The 18,146-nt window shown below is 38.8% G+C and overlaps 1 protein-coding gene across 7 annotated transcripts in view; it reads right to left on the bottom strand.

Moving 5' to 3' along the window:
* RPS6KA5 (ribosomal protein S6 kinase A5) overlaps nucleotides 1-18,146 on the bottom strand; it is a 160,741-nt gene that overhangs the window by 80,114 nt on the left and 62,481 nt on the right. For 4 of the 7 annotated variants that reach the window (XM_079129551.1, XM_079129555.1, XM_079129552.1 and 1 more), the window contains exon 3: nucleotides 7,172-7,390. In XM_079129551.1, coding sequence (XP_078985677.1) covers nucleotides 7,172-7,390 — 219 coding nt within the window. Of the gene's footprint in view, nucleotides 1-7,171; nucleotides 7,391-13,175; nucleotides 14,117-18,146 lie in introns of those variants that run through there. The other 3 variants (XM_079129554.1, XM_079129557.1, XM_079129558.1) reach the window with 3 other exon arrangements.

Below are 18,146 nucleotides of genomic sequence, written 5' to 3'. Positions count from 1 at the left end.
ATGACTCATGATAATAGAACTGTCTGCAAGACTGGGTGGCATTCAGTATGGAGAATGATCCCTGGCATCACCTTTATAAATAACTTCGTGGCTTGCTTCTTTAATGCCTTATGAATTCTCCTGATCAATCTGACAGTTTAATACAGTCATAGATCAGCTAGTGTTTTGACAAAATCAACAGACTAGAGAACACCAAAAGAGAAGTTTTTTTCACAGATTATTTTCCACATAGAATTCCCTCCTACTGTTGTTGAAATAAATATGAGTCTTACATGAGAGAGAAAAGATGAAAATACTTTTACCTCACTTGTTGTGACCATGCACAGGTACCAAAAAATTGTAAAGGAGATGTGGTCTTCATGTTTTAAGATTTGGAAAGACAGAAAGAAACGTAAAGGAAAGCTCCATCACATTCATATGATGCCATCAGATACAAATTAAGACAGAGCCTAAAAACATAGATGATGTAGAACTAAAAAAATATGAATCTGACTTACAACAGATGGCTTTAGGTCAGGGGTCATATCGAGCCCACTGCCTTTTGGTAAATAACATTATACTGGAAACCGTTACCCTTATTTGAACTGTTATCTATGGTAAAAAGACCTTGAGGCCTAAGAAGCCTAAAATATTTACCATCTGGCCCTCTACTGGTCAGAAAAGTCCTATCCACTAAGTTAGAGGACCGAACGTAGAATGTAAGAGATGGAAGGCAAGAAGAGGAAGCAAAGCCTATCTTGGGAAACAGTCATCCATGCCCACTTCTGATAGAAATGCTAGTCTTTTGCAGAGGGAACAGGGCAGGATATGAGCACTGTGGGAAGGTGAGAAAATTCGAGAAGGCAGCAGTATATAAAATTAATGTACAAACTTGGTAAGTCAGCTGGAAGATATGGTGGAAGACCCCATTTAGAAAAGCAACAGAAGAGAGAACATCTGAGATTAACTTAACAAGATAGCAAAAAAAAAAAAAAAAAAAACACACTCCTCAAGGTCTCAGAAGTAGAACGTCAATAAGAGAAGACACACTATGTTCTTGAGGTAGAATGAGTAACATCATAAAAATGTTGATTCTGTCTAAATTAATTTTTTTAATTCAAAGCAATCAAAATAAAAAACACCCAACCAAGTTTTTTTTATTTATTTTTTCTACCAGAAAATTAGATTCTAAAGTTCACATTGAAAAATAAAAACCAACAGGCTGGGAGTAGGGGGCACACACCTATAATCCCATCAACTCTGGAGGCTGAGGCAGGAGGATTCCAAGTTCAAGGCCAGCCTCAGCAACTTGGCAAGGCCCTAAGCAACTTAGTGAGGTGCTGTCTCAGAGCACCTCACTGAGGGGAGATGTAGCTCAGTGGTAAACTGCCCCTGAGTTCAATCCTCAGTACCAAAATAAATAAATAAATAATCCAACCAACAGGAAGAGCCCTCCATCATGCTCTGAAAAATAATAATGAAAGACAACACGAGGAACAGGCCAAGCCTTCCCACAGACTAAAATACACTGTAAAGCCTTGGTAAATCAAAGCAATATGGTACCACACCTGAGTCAACAACCCAAACAGCACACAAAGTCAAGAAACAGACCCAAACAGCAGCACCTCAAGCCAGGGTCAACATGGACTTTTTACCCAACAGTGTTGGAGAAACTAAGCAGCTATTTGAAAAAGACTAAACTAGATCCTTAATTCATGTCAGTATCAAAGAAAAAAATCCATTTGAATTAAAGTCCTCCATGCAAAATATAAAACCATTGAAGTATTAACAGAAAAAAAAATCAGTGAGTTCCTTCATAAACTTAGAGGAGGTCTTTTAACTATGAATCAAAATCCATAAGCCATAAATATAAAAAGTAAATTCTGGGGCTGGGGTTGCGGTTCAGTGATAAAGCGCTCACCTAGTATGTGTGACACACTGGGTTCAATTCTCAGCTCCACATAAATAAAAGCAAATAAATAAAAATATTGTATTCATCTACAACAAACAATTTTTTAAAAGAATTCTGCTATACATACATTTAAATTTTTGCATGGATAACAACATAATAAATAAGCCAAAAAACTAATGGAAAAGGAGGAAATATTTACAATGCACATCAAAAAATGGTTACTCTTGCTAGGGGCTCTTAGAAATTAATGAAAAAAATGGGCAAAGGGTACAAATAGGCAATTGTCAGAAATAAGCCAACGGGTCATATGAAAAGAGGCTCAGCCTGGGAGAGGGATGGGGGAGATGGACAAAGCAAATGAACTCTACAGTGAGACAATACTCCTCACCTAAGAGACAGGCACATTAGATGTTTGATAACACACTCTGAGGAGGCACTCTCAGACAGTGCTTGTGGGGCTGTGAAACGGCACAACTTTGCAGGTGCGTGAATGCACACCCGTAATCCCAGCTCCTCAGGAAGCTGAGGGCAGACTGGGCAACTCAGTGAGAACCTGTCTCAAAATAAAAAATGAGGGCTGGGGATGTAGCTCAGAGATAGAGCACTTGCCTAGCATGTGTGAGGCCCTGGGTTCAATCCCTAGTTTTGCAAAAAAAAAAAATGAACAGGACCCAAGAACTTTATGAATTGATATGGAGTTCATGTTATTTTCTGTTATATTATAAACATGTTGTATTTTAAAATTATAAAGTATCAAAACATCACACAGAATATTTTCTAAGGGCAAAAATAAAACATTATAATGACAAAATCAGGCTATCATTTATGTAATGTAATTCTTACATCAAGAACTGTGAATAACTAGATAATAGTTTTCCTCTAATTTGATATTACACATAGTATACAATTTCATCTATGGTATATTCCAGCCCGAAATGTTTAACTTCAATCTATCAAGACTTTAGATTTAACTTCCCAATTATTAGAATTCAGCAGAAGCAAGAATAAAGTAAAAGACACCACAAGGACACAGCCAAATGCATATCCCTGGATTACACAAACCAGCTGCCCAGGCCTGGTGACCTGTACCTGCAGTTTCAGCACTTGAGAGAGTGAGGCAGGAGGATCACCAGAGCCCAGGTGTTTGAGACCAGCCTGGGCAACACGGTGAGACCCCATCTTGGAAAAACAAAACAAACAAACCACCAAAAAAACAACAGTAAGGACGATTCTATGACCATTAGTGAAGTGGGAATGCAGACTTGGTGGCAGATGACCACATCTTTGCAGTTCCCCTCATCAGGACGTGAACCCAGGCTGGTGGTGTTGGCAGGGAGGCTGTGTAAGCTCCAGGACTTGGCCTTGGGAAACCTTGCAGCCTCCACCTTGCCCTCTTGGCAGTCTTCACTGCTGCCCTCAGACTGCCAGCTATGAGGAAGCTGATCTACTGTCCTGGAGGCTGAGGGGTCATGAGGAGAGGTGAGGTGGCTCAGCAAACAGCCACCACCAACTGCCAGGCATGAACATGACTCCATCGTAGCCCTTCAGTCCAGCGAACTCTAAACATGACCTGAGTGAGCCCAGACCAAACCAGCCAGGGCTGCCCTATCCAGCCAACCACAGAATCATGAGAAATAAATCATGATTTAAATTTTAGGTGATTTGTTAAACACCTATAAATAATTTTTGTAATTGGGGATTGAAGGAGATGAAAATTTATTAGTTGGAAAGGTAGACATCGTTAACTGAAAAAACTAATCATAAATAATACATATAGGACATTCTTTTTTTTAATAATGTTTTTGTAATTTTTATACTTTTGTGTTATTTTTTAATTTGTTTACATTTATGTGGTGCTGAGGAGCAAACCCAGTGCCTCACGCATGCTAGGCAAGTGCTCTACCACTGAGCTACAGCCCCAGTCCAACATTCTCTTTTTGATAAATCATGCATGCATAAAGATTCACAAACAAAAAGATCTATTAGGATCTACACTAAATAGTAACAAAGGTATATACACAGATGCTTGGGTTATGACAGGGTTCTGTGCCAATAAACCCACAGTAAATTGAAAATATCATCATGTGGAAAACACAGTTAATATGTCTAACATTCTAAACAACCTGACTTGGCACACAGTGTACTATGGAGTCTGGCTGGTTGACCCTTGTGATCACGAGGTTAACGAGAAACAGGGGCTCACTACCACTGCCCAGCATTGAGAGAGAGAACTGGACCATGTATCACTAGACCAAGAAAAGATCAAAAGTCAAAAATCTGAAGTATGATTTAACCAAATTAATACTGCTTTTGCACCATCCTAGAGTTGAAAAGTGACAAGTCAAACCATCTTAAACCAGGGACGACTGTAATAAGGTAAACTCTCAGTAATGGAGATACACGTTTATTTTCCCATTTTTTCTTTTTCTATCGCTTCTGTATGTGTATGTATTATCTTTGCAGTAACAATATTTTTTCAAATATCAATTTTTTAAAAATTGATCCTTTTAAAAGGATCTATAATGTTTACCAGACTGTCAGATGAAGGTCAGCTGGGTTCCTAAGAAGCTAGACATGTAATTTCTTGCTCTAACCTCACAAAAAGTCCAAATGAAGTCAGTTATCAACTGTAACAGTTATCAATAGATATCAGACTGTTATGGGCTGAATGATATCTCCCCAAAGCTCCTCTATCGAAACGCCAATCCTTGATACCCCAGGATGTGACTGGATTTGAAGTTAAAATGAGGCCTCTAAGGAGGCGCTGTCACAGAAAGAGAAAACTGGGGCATGCAATGAGACTCCAAGGGCACCTGTGCCAAGAGAGATGGCCCTGTGAGGAGACAGCAGAGAGCAGCCCTCTGCAAGCCAAGGACTAGGCCTCAGAGGCACCAACCCTGCTGACACCTTAAGTTCCGGAACTTTAGCCTCCAGAACTGTGAGAAGATAATCTCTGCTGTCTAAGCCACCCAGTCTGTGAGATTTTGTTATGGCAGAAACTAAGTGTTGTAGCTGAATATTTGGAAAATTGACCTAATGTGCATCAGAGCACTGCAAATAATAACTAAACCATAAAAATAACCTTTAAAAGTTCTAAACTTAAAAGTTCTAAATTTCTGAAAGTTCTGTTCTAAATTTCTGAAAGATTTTCATCTTTAAAGTTGAACAACTAAACATGTACAAAAAGAAACTGTGTAAGTAAATCTGTGAGGACAGGGTGTGCTTTCTAATGTACTGCCACTTAGGGAACAAGCACATCGTCTAGTCCATATTCCACTCTTGAAATGGCACAGAAATGGGTCTCCTTGTTTTGTTGTATTTGTTTCTTTATGGGTCACTGACAAAGAGCAAAAATAATGAAAAGCTAACAGCTAAAAAGCAAAATGATCAAGGACTATTGCTTTTTAATCAGATACAAAATATTTCATCTCCTTTTAAATTAAAAACATGATTTACAAAAATGACACTACTCACAATACATAATGAAAAACATGCTGAGTCCAGTTATGATATGAGAACAAAAACAGACGGGAGAGGGAGAAGAGAGAAGAGAGAAGGAGGAGGAGGGCGACAGGCAGGCTGGGGTGCAGCCGCAGGGTCGTGGTACCTGGGCTTACAGTTCCTGGGCTTCCTAGCTCCTGACTCATGAGACCTTAACATGACTTAACTTTTAAGAATATTGTAAAGGGAAAAGCTGGAACAAGAGAGTCATTTCTTAAACAGCCCCCGATGACCCCTCAGCCTTCCTTGGAAACTCTCGTGGGTGAGGAACAGAAATAAACTGGTAGGGCTCGAAGCCCTCAAGCCCACGTTCAAGCACAGCTATTTATTTCTACTTATTTTCCATTTGAATTTCTGTTTTCATTCTGTTTTCCATGCAAAAAATGTTTGAAGCTACTGTATTAAAATGTTCTGTCCCTTAATAACACTGTTACTAATCATGTGGGTAAAGATACTGAAAAATACATAACAAAAAGAATCAGTTAATACGCACATGAGGCAGGGCCAAGGGCCACATGTGTTGACTCACTGGAACAATCAGCAGGTATCACATTAATGGGGACTCTGACAGGACAGGAGAAACTGCGCCATACAGAGAGAAGACTTAAGGTTGTTAGTTGATGGTACTCATTCCACAGGGAGCCTGAAGTCTAACTTCATGGTTGAAAAAGTGAATGCAAATTTAGGTATCATCAATAAAAGTATACTTTCCAAAATGAGAACATTTAATACAAAACCTGTTTGTACAACTAACAACAAAAGAACAGAGACCGTACTATTTGGCCAAGAGAAGAGAGACTTTGGAAGGAGTCAGGGCTGAATCCTAATCTTAATTTTCAAGCTTACACAAGATGTGTAACTTCAGGACATGCATCTTCCAGAACTCTGATGTGGACAGTGAGGGGATCTGGAGGTGCTGTGAGGGCCACTGGCACTATGGAGAATGGCTGTACGGTGGACGTCCAAGAGGCACTCCAGAAACAGCTCACACTTCTAGACAAAGAGACGATGGGAAATTCTGGCTCACCCAGACCTCACTACAGTTCCAGGAGGGACATGTGACGCTTACATGAAATCAGCACACCAGGAGACCTCGCTGAAACAGTCAATGATGGACAAGCATAAAGCCAGAAGCACTGCCATGTACTTTTTGCTGTTAGTAGGAAGAGAAAATAGTGCGACTTTTCTGAAAAGCACACTGGCAACGTGTGCTAAGTGAGGACTTTTCCAAAAGTCAGAAACAACGGTCCAACTCGGAAGGAATACTCAGAAGTTTCCTGTGCCTGTGGTAAACGGGAGTTGCAGGTGAGGGGCTGCTCCTTTATCTGCAGGCTTTCCATTAGGAAATGCAAAGCATCACTAGGACGTTTTCCCTTTCTTTTTAAAATTTCCTTCCTATTATTGGTTTCCATAATTGTCTCCCTGACAGCCCAAATCTACACACTTCTAAGAACTCTGAAAGCAGAAATCAAGGCCCACTTTGCGACTCAGCTCTCCAAATGGAACGGAAGCACACTGGCCAGAAGGGGGTCCTCCTAATGACACCACTGTTTCGTAAGATTACAATGCAGTGCGAGATTGAAGTGTCTAAACTTCTTCCCGCTGGGAAGTCTCAAATCCAGAGGAATCTGTGATGTTCAAGAAATGCACCACAAGGAGAAGAATGACAGTAAAAACACATCCTTGCTTCTAAGTCTGAAGTATGCGGCCCTTTGAGCAAGTTACAACTCAAGGCCTGAGGAAAATGTTCTCATAAAAAGTATGACACCTGACACTTACCTAAAATGAGATGAAGCTTGGTCTCTGTCTGGAAGGCATAGTGCAGCGTCACCAAGAACGGCGACTGTCGGATGTGCTCCAGGACTTGCCGTTCTGTCCTCGTGTGCTCTGTGGTTTTGGCCTTCTGAACGATGGTTGCCTTTTTCAAAACTTTCATGGCATACAGCTTTCCAGTATCATGACCGCTTATTTTACGCACTAGAAATACTTTTCCATAAGCTGAAAATGAAAAGAAAAAAATTAAAATGCTATATAGGCAGAATGGTAATTTATGGAAAATTTTATTTAATGCACACACAATACTCTTTAAAGGAAAAGTATCCTTGGTACTCTTTCAAACAGTTCTTTGATAGAATTCTTCAATTTCATACCTAATAAACTTCTAGGTCTAGCACTCAGTATTATATATCTGGTCAAAGCTGACAAAGTTATGCTTTTACTCTTTAAATGTTATTCTCTCCTCAATATTTTTAGCTGTAGGAAACTGTTATTATGGTCAGTTAACCACAATCCAATTCTGGAACAACTAGGGCACTTTAGACATCAGATAAAATCTCTAAATATATATATGTGTGTGTGTGTGTTACTGATATAGAGAAAGGATGGTAGCTCTTAAGAGAAATCTTATATGCAAACACACAAATCAAAGAACCCCAAATATTCCTAAATACTTACCAAAAAAAAACCCCACAAAAAAAAACATCCTAAAGAAACATAATCTGACATTATAAACAAAGAAGACCTCTAGAGTTAATAAACATACAAAAATCCTAAATTATAAGCAATAAAGAGAGAAGCTCCTTCATATCTCTGGGCGGAAATTCACGTCTTACTGGGTCAACCAGGCCACTTTTCATAAGTAAGGGCTCTCCTGGGCACAGTCAATATGTGATGCCACTCTTCCAGGTGCAGGGCCTGGGGCCCTGGGGGCACTGGGGCTCACAGGCAGAGCAGGTTTCTGTTTTTATCTCACTAGAGAATGGCAGAGGGTAGGAAGCCATGGAAGGAAGAGGGAGGAGAAAGGGCAAGTAAACAACAGCAAACCCAAGAGAGGAGAGTGGGATGTCCCCAATTCGTCCCCTCTCTAGTTAATCCTGTGAAAAATGCAAATGCCTCTTGGAATGGGTAAGCCCAGTTTTGACACAGACCACTGCTTCCATATCCTGTGTTCAAAACTCCAAAATTCTATCACAGTCCACCCGCTGGAATAAGAGAACTTTATAAGAAGTGCTCTTGTCCTCTGTATGCCATGTAGTTCAGCTTTGGGAACTGGATTCGCGCTGACACATGATACACCCTGCATCAGTGCTAGACATGTTAATCCCAAGGAGAAGCAGAGCCAGTACTTGTTATGGACGTGACTGAGCCAAGCTCTGTGCTAAACCCTTTCCACATACTGAATGGCTTAATCCTCACCACAGTCAGCAATCCTGCTTCACAGAGGAGGAAGTGGGTTCAGATAGCCAAGAACTGGCCAAGATTTGGGTAAGAAGGGGTAGAGCTGACTGAGAGCAAGCAGTGTGATTCCTGGGACTACCCTCCCAACTGTACTGAATAAAAGAATAATTCCTCTTGCATGCCAGGAACCTGGATTTTAATAAAACCAGTATCATAAGCATACTGAACATTTTGGAACATAGAGAAAGCTGACAACGGTTTGTGCCTTTTCTCATTGTAAATATATATGATAACTGTACGCTGAGACTTCAGAAAGGCAGAAGTAAACAAAATAAGAAATGACGACTTTTAGAACCCAACAAATCAACTTAAGTATAAAAGTGAAAAAAGTACATCTGTCCAGAAGCAAAGAAAGAAAGCTGGAAAATGCTCTTTTGGTACTATACTTCCCAACAAAGGAAGCCACTACATTATCTAGGGAGAAAGCCAAGTCCTCCAAGCAGCCGCCAAGCTTCTGTGCTCCTCGCATACGCAGGGTACCACCGGATCTCCTGTCCTCCCAGATTGCAGTCTCCAGAGTGCTAAAGTCCCTAGAACTTGTGGAGGCCATCTACCCTCTCAAATATGGCTGTTCTGCTTCTTCCTAGCACTTCACATTTGTCCTTCAGCCCAGATGTCGACCATGTGGCAGATGGCTGGGTGTTGGCACCTAACAACAGAGTACTCAGCAGCCACTTGAGATATATAACTTGTTCCAGTCTTAGAGTATCCCTACAGGTGGTGGGACAATGACATCCATTTCACAGATGAAGAAACTGAAGTGAGGAGAGTTGGCCCACATGCCCAGGATCACACCTGCCACTGAGCCCGTCTCCTGAGTGCCTCTCTTGGCTGAGCTCCAACTACCTCCCTTAAGTGAATGACTTCATCAGCAAAAGGAGCCAGACATTGAAGAGAGGTCCAGCCCAGCTGAAGTATTCTAGAAGGATGGATGCACGAGTGACTACTTTTAAGACAAGAAAGTTTTGCAAAGCAGTCTCATTTTATTGATGGGGGCTTTAAATGTTACAAAATGTTCTTTAATCTTCATCTGTTGGTCCTTCCCTACCCTCTGGACTTACAAAATACAATGTTAACCCTTCTTCCATAAGATCATTTAAAAATGTTTTTAAAAACTATCATGTCATCTCCTTACGCCTTATGCCAATCTCAAAGCAATAAGACTTTGAAACTTCTTGCCATTATTAGGAGGTTCATTGATGTGTTCTGTGGGTAGTGTAATTTTTTTTTCCTTGAATTCTTCTCTACTTCTTTGAAAATTATATTTTATTCCACATAAGCATGAGGTAGTACAGGGTGTTAATGACAATTAGTCAAACAATACAAAATCATCCTTATTACCATGTGTTTTAGTCAGCTTTTCCTTCACTTTGACCAAAGGATCTGACAAGAACAATGTAGAAGAGGAAAAGTTTATTTGGGGGCTCAGGGTCTTAGTCCGCAGATGGCCAACTTCATTGCTCTGGGCCGGAGGTGAGGCAGAACATCATGGCAGACAGGTGGGGTAGAGGAAAGTAGCTCAGGACTTGGCCTCCAAGAAGCAGAGAGAGCTCTGTTCATCAGGGTCAAAATATATATCCCAAAGGTATGTCCATAGTAACGTTCCTCCTCTAACCATACCCCACCTGCCTACAGTGACCACCCAGTTAATCCATTCAAGTGAATCAATGCCCTGATTAGGTTAAGGTTCTCCCAACTCCAGCATTTTACCTGTAAACTTCCTTACAATGTCTCATACATGAGCTTTTGGGGGACACTTTTTATCCATACTATAACACCAAGTTATACTCTACAAAATCTAACAGCATAGTTATCCTCCTTGCCAGCTGATGATGCCCAGAAGTTTCCCAATAATTTAAATTAAAGACCACATCTCAGCCAACACAATTATATTCATCTACCAGAAAATTTCAGGGGGCGGGGGGACTGTGAAGCTCCCAGATCCTCAGCTTTTACTTTTAAGAGTTGCCATAATTAACACTGAAGCTTCAGTACTGCTGAAATGAAATTCAGGGTGTCTTAAAACATTCCCAACAACCAATATTTCAAACAAGGAACTGATTTGGGAGTAGGCCGCACAACTAACACACAGTGGCCCCCAAAGGGACTTGTTTCTGAGGCACCCACAGGCTGCTTATCATATTGCCAAGGGGGAAGAAAATACATCCATCGTTGGAGAGACCTTGAAGCACACACCTCATGTGTTTAAGCTCATTTGCAGCTTGGAGTAGAGGGAGAAAGTGAAATAGTCCTGTTAACAGCCATCCTCCCTTCCAGAACTGCCTACATGTTTTTAATACTGTAAAAAAGACCACCAAACCTGGAATTAGTGGCAATATTATTTCCTTTATTTCTTTTTAATTTGCACCTAGATTACTGTCTGCTTTAAATGCAGCCAACTGCTGGTTTTTATTCATTCTATGTGAGCTGATGTTATTACATAATCCAATTTTGAAAACATCTTTTGGAAACTGCAAAGGCTACTGATGGCAAAAACTCTGCTGGCCAAGAAAAGATAAACAACAGCATTTCCTGCTTGGATGGAGCCCCTAGAAGGATGTTTGGCAGCACATCTGGATTTGCTACTGGGGGTGAAGAGACTGGCTTCATGCCTTAGCGTGACTTTCTAATTTCTGCATTAACATGCAATGATAGCAAATGCTGCACTAGAAATCTTTACAGAAGTCTTGTCCATTGCTGTGAATCTTACCAACTCCATTAGAACTAGGGCCTTTTCATGATACTTGGTCCAGAGCAAAAGAAGATGTGGAATTTACTAATCTTGCGGCTCTTGACTGAACTTGAAGTAGAAGTTCTACTTATTTTGAGATGGAGGGAAAGTACATTCTAAGAAAAAAAATAACAGGAAGAATCACTTCCTGTCTTAGCAGACATCTGTAACCAAATGAATAAGGTAAATCTTTCAATTCAAGGCCGTTCAGACATCATTTTGAATGCTGTAAAAAACCTTTAGCCAAGTAGCCATTTCATAAGATATAATTAGATCAAAAAAACTATATAAATTTCTCAAAACATTGTAGATATGCAAGTAACTTCTGTTCAAGTTGGAGTGTGGCTTTGTACTTCTATTCTGCTTGGTAGAAAAAGGAAATATTGACAAGCTTTGCTGATGATCTTAGTGGCTTAGCGTGACATGGAGAAAATTCTGGTTCCTTGGAGTAGTACTCTTCTTGGTTGCTTTTGCAAATTTGGGACTATTATTCCATTTGTCACAATTACCATTATGAATTAAGTTTTAGCAGTTTTTGCCATTATAGCAACAAAAACATTAAAAAAAAGCAAGAAACTCATGCTGCCATGTCAAAAAACACTACCGATTTCAACTTTAAGCCAAGCAAAAGTAGTCTTTTGTTGAAATTTACTTTGAGCACAACTAAGCTAATGTCTTCCATTTTATCTGGAAAATTTAAATTAAAAATGTTCAAGAAATAGTCTTTAATTTTTGCATTAAAATTATAATGAGGTCAATTTGTTAAAACCTATTTTTACAATCTGCCTAATGAAAGTAATCAATTTACAATGTAAGATAATTAAATGCATGTAAAACTTTGTAATTACACAGCATGTTTGCCTTCATTATTCTGGAGGAAGCAGTCATGGACCAAAAAGGTGAAGAAACATTGTTCAGAAGGCCCTGGTTTATGTTTTTAGAGTGCTCAACTGGGATATGGTGCTCTCACTAGGATCCAAATGATACAACCACCCTGAGACCACTGCTTTCTGTCAAAATTTTGTAAATGCTGTTTTAAAATGTATACACTGTGTGTGTGTGTGTGTGTACTGCTTACTAATCACATCATACTTTGGATTCATACCGAATTTATGATATAAACTACTGCACTTGAATTACTGCTTTAAAGGCAAAAAGCACAGAGATGTTCTCCCAAGACTAAGGAGTGCTCTCCTTTCCCTTCCTGGCTGCACAGGAAGGCTCACAGTGAGCTGGTCCACTCATGTGCTTCTGCCCTCATGCTCTGTACCAGTCACTGATACTTATTGTCCTACAGGCTTATACTTCTCGTACGAGTTATTCTATTACATAATGTAATTAGATATTACATAAGCCAATAAAATGTGAATGTGAAAGAAAAGAGAATAATGAGGTTGAATGCTTTGAAAGGATTAGATAAAAGCAAGGCACTTAAAAGAAAGGAACTGTTGAAAAATGAGGTGTGGGTGAAACAACTAAAAAAGGCCAAGGGGAAAATTGTGGAAATCTAAAAGGATTTTCTACTCAGATTACTTCAAATGTGTCCAGTTCTCACTCAAAAGAATCTGAAACTGTTCATTTTAGAGAGTGCCCTACAGGTGTGGTTTGTGTAAAATAAACCATTGTTAATGAATCTATTCTCAAAGTCTTAAGCCTATATGCCAAGATCGGCATGGAATGTGCATTTGTAAATCAAGGAAAAAATAGCATTCTCAAAATATGTATCTATCCTTCCTGAAATTATTCTCACTTGAACCTGCTTTCTTTGATTAACTCCAAGTACCCATTGTGTCCCTTGAGAGAATTCCTACTAACCACAGCTGAATTGGTCCTCTTGCCTTCCAGATGATTCGAATCTTGGTAAACAGCGCCAGGCTCATCAACCTTTCTAGCCATGTCTCCCAGCCTGCTTTCATCTTCAGTCTGATAAGCATGTCTTTTATGCTGACATCTAGCTTGATAAAAAAAAAATTACACCCTTTCTGATTCAAAAAACCTGGTTCCTATTGTTCTCATGATAAAGAGCATTCTTAACCTAAGTTTCTCAATTATCTGGCTTCTTCCCTCTACATGTCCCCGCGGTATCACTCAGTTAACTCCTTCAGACCTCTGTTCCACCATCCTTTCCCGACTTCCCAACTAGAATAATTCTTTCCCTGTTAGGCTCTCATACCCCTGTGCACTCCTCTATCATAGAAATAATCAGGAATGTAATTTTATATTTATTTGTGTGATTGCTTTATCATCTAACTTACACTAGGCTATGAATTTCACAAAATCATTGTTTCTGATCTTGCTCACTTTGTATCATTAGCAAGTAACTTTGGAACTGGAGCCTAGTAAAACTCAATGTTGAAGGCATAAAAAAAAAATAAGCAGGCAAACAAACAAGCAAGGATTAGAGAAAGAGCTGCACAGAGTACTACCTAATCCCCTCCTCTCAGCTGACTATTTTGACCTAAGGTCCAAGTTGGGTCTTTAGTAAAAAGAATCCAGAAATTCTGATCCATAGGGCAGAGCCACAGGTGGCTCTTTCGCTTTCAGGAAGGAACAATGAATTGGCATGAAGAAATTCCTTCTAATTTTGGTATTTAATCTGCTTGGCTATATTCCCTGACGAAAGTGAACTTAGGAAACCTAGCTACCACCATTTTAGAAGAAGAAAATATCTTAACGAAGTGACATCTATATACAGCCACTGCCTTGTAATCTGCCATAACTAGGTAAGAACTATTTATAATGCCTGGCCACATCCCTTCATCACATGGAATTTAACTTGGGGAAAGACTCCAACTTCCCCACACGTGAAGGGCCCTAGCTTGCAGCTGACAATCGACTCACCTGCCCATGCCCGCCCTGTTCCACCTGAGCCTCATTAACCCCACAAAAGAAATGCCAGAAATGGAATCAAGCAAGAAACATACTCTGGGAACTCTAAATTTCACTGGCTATGTCATTAGAAATTGGCATCTTTGTTGGATAGCTTCACGCCTGCCTCACCTACATGGGAAGTGATACTAGAGAAGTACATATCAATGTCCAGGAAAACCACTGAAAAGGATTATTAAGAAGGAGCTTCATTTCAGCATTACTGAAGCATGGTCTGTACAAAAAAACAAACATACGGAGTTCCACGTGAAACTGATCATAGCAACATACGTCTGAAGACTCGTGAAACATCTATTACACCTATAATCAAAAAGAACACTTACTGTGATCCTGGGGAATTCTCTAAAATGTACCCTCTGTTAGGACAGATCAACAAAAAGCACCTCACCTGGACAAATGCAGTAGCAAGATTCTACTCAGAAAGACTTTAGGAAATTGGAGTTTAATCTTTTGTGTGTCACTTTTTAAAGAAACTACATAAAAAAAGAAAATTATGAGTTTTCAAGAGTATTTGTTTTTTGGTCAAAGATCCTATCCTTATGATATTATTTAATGCCCATGACACAGCAGCTATTTGATAACTTCCAAACTTATTAAAAGTCTATACAACCTATTCTTATTTTTCAAACTATGGGCTGAGATCCATTGGTGAATGATGGTATCAATTCAGTAGGTCCAACAAGCATTTTCAAAAACTTAAATAGAATTGAATATACTACAAGTTTTCACGAAACTTGTTTCCTCTTTCTACACACATATTCATACACAAGTATATGTGAACATGAACAAATTAAGCACATGGGAGGGAAGAAGTAGAGATACAGAACAATGATGAAAAACAGAGGGCTGGGGTAGTTGCTCAGTGGTAGAGGTTTTGCCGAGCACACACAAGGCCCTGGGTCCAACACCCAGCACTGCAAAACAAACAAACTCTAGTGTCAGATTGCATGGGTTTAAACCCTAGATATGTTATTTACTAACTCTGTGACCTTGGGCAAAATATTAACATGTCTACATCTAAACTTTCTCATTAGGAATAGTAATAGTTTCTGCATGATGTGGTTTGGGAATCAAATAAGTTAACATAAGCATCTAGAATAAGGCCTGGCCAATAACAAACACTAATTAAGTATTAGTGAAAAAAAATGTGCATTTATATTTATAAATACATGAATATACCCAACTGAGTTGCAATAAAAAAATCTGATTCTTGCTATGGGTAATAGTCAAAAGTGCTTGAAAGCCACTGTTCAGAGGAATTTACACAGCCCTCATAAACAAATTACACAGGCTAAAGAATTTTCTCTCTTGCCTAAACTCTTAGTAACCTGGAGTTAAATTTAAGACTCCATAACAATGTCTGCCTCATCCCAGATGTCTCTAAGACCTATTTCACCCCCTTTAATCTGGATTTCCTCCTTCTTTCCTTCTTTCCCTCTCTCTTTCTCTTTCCTTTCCCTCCCTCCCTGACTTCCGATTCTTTTTTTTATCTTTGAAAACTCCCTTAATCTCTTTTTGAAATATGTCAACTTCAAAATACATTAAAAATAAAATGCACTTGGTTTTACATATTTATCAAACAGAGGCAGTGATTCTTAAATTACCTTATAAAACAGATATCTCAATTGCACCCTAGGGCTGGGGATGTATGTAACTCAGTGATAGGTAGAGCATTTGCCTAACCTACATCATTGGATTGATCCCTAGTACCACCACCAAAAAGTAAAAAGTCCTTTAATTGTACTCTAAATTTCAAAGATTAAAAAGTCTGTATTATGAAAAGTATTTTCATATTTCAACAATATTTCAATAAAATAAAAATGAAGAATTTATACCATTTAATATAACTTTCAAAATAGTTATTGTTTGGATTTGTAAAATCATAAAAACAAAATTTCTAAATTTAAAAAAAGAAGTCACATTTATTTATCCCTCCAAGCTTTGGAGATGTCTTTTTGGTTATCACTGGTAGACAGAGGCCTTTCTAGCCTCTTAAGAAGAAAGAAACTTGTTTCATAAATATTTATATAGGTACACAAAATACAAACATACCTATTTACAGAATATATAATATAAAAGTGTGTATACATATATGTAGTAATTTATTCAAACACACACACACATACACATATACATATAGTATGTATATATACACTAAGAGTCTGGAGTGATTCGTCACATCATGTGGAAATAAGAACACAAATACACTGTTTATGTAAATGCATACACACAAGTATAAACAACTGTATATTGATAAATATATAAATATGTAACAATATAAATAAGTAAAAAGAATGATTAAACATATATTCTTCTTCTAACATTAAGAAAAAACTATGAACCCACAACATGTTTGGATAAATAAACTGATGCCAAAAGTATAGACACAATAAAAACACAGGAAATTACAGGCAATAATTTTTCTGAAAGAGGCTGAGGGAGTCCATTTGTTTTAGGCATAAACACTCATATCCTCTTCAGATAAGAGATCATAATAAAAATGCCATTATTCTAGATTTAATTCAATTTTGGTTTTTTAAATTAACCAGGACCATCTGACTCACTTGCTTAACCATTTTAATGGTCAAAGACAATTACATAGCAAATCAGGAACACAAATGAGTACATTTGCTCATGGATGGTGACGGCTTCCGATAAGACTTAACCTGTAAGAAGGTTGAAAACAAAAACAATTAAGGAACTAACTACCCATCAATCCCATTTATACATACTGCATTAGCTAGAATAATTAAAGACAAATTTCACAATGCTCTTTCTTCTAGTATTTTTCAAGTTTCAGAGAAAGCTGAGACTACACACATTAACCAGCTTGCAGTTATGTGTATCTGTGTTGCTGTAGCCAACTCCTGATTGCTTCCACATGGAGGACCTGTAAGATTCATAGGTTGTTTCTCACTCCTGGTCCCAAGTGACTTGAAAACCAAAGTTATGGTTCAGCTAAGAAGAAGAAAAGTTGCAAAGAAACCATGTCTTACTGTGAGGTCTAAACTTAGGAGATAATTATTCACAGATCTGATTACCAGAAGGGCTTATTAAAAGAAAAACATAAGAAAAACAAGGAATCAAGGAAGACCAAGAAGCATATTCATAATTCATTCTTTGTATACATCTTAACAAACCAGTTACCTGCCTAACTAGACATCTGTCTTAACCGCAGTAGTCAATGAGCATCTGTAGTGGATGCTGGTAGTGCCCTGCCTGATCCCCTCTCCAGAATGGTGCATCTACACCCCAGCTGCCAGGAGGGCCAATGGTCCACGGTGACTCCCTTCTTTGGAGAAGGGCCTGATGTATGTAGGAGCCACCTCCCCTGGAAGGTTAGATGCCACCATTCCCTACCTCACCTCCACTCAAGCAGCCTGTGGCCAGTGACTAACATGGACACAAAAGGTCTGCTTCCTGACTCTTGCCCAAAACTTCCATGAGTTCAGACTGAACCTAGACCCCAGCTTAGACCACACGCTTGCCTAGGCTCTTCCTCTGCCTATTCTGTTCCCCCTCTCTCATTCTTCTGCCACACTCCTGCAATCAATTGCACATACTCAAATCCTACCCTCTGCTTCTAGCAAACAGGACCTAATACAACAACAACAAATAAAAATTATGTTTATACTTGGGAGCTAATATCAATACCTTCATATGGAATCATCTTTTGATTATAGCATAAACACCACAAGTACTTAACTTCCAGGATTTATATAAACACAGTAGGTTTACACTGAAGCACAAGGCATAGTGGGTATGCGCAGATGTAAAATTATAAATTTTCTGAATGATGATTTGACAATTTAATGAACATATGCTTTCAAATATACTTTTTAAATAGGAATACTTTCCAAACAAAAGAATAAAATGACAAATGATGACTAAGTCATC

This window comes from Sciurus vulgaris (genome assembly GCF_902686455.1).
Source record: "Sciurus vulgaris genome assembly, chromosome: 2".
Classification (NCBI taxonomy): Eukaryota; Metazoa; Chordata; class Mammalia; order Rodentia; family Sciuridae; genus Sciurus; species Sciurus vulgaris.
The sequence above is the reverse complement of the archived record's forward strand: the minus strand, read 5'-3'. Positions and strand labels throughout refer to the sequence as shown.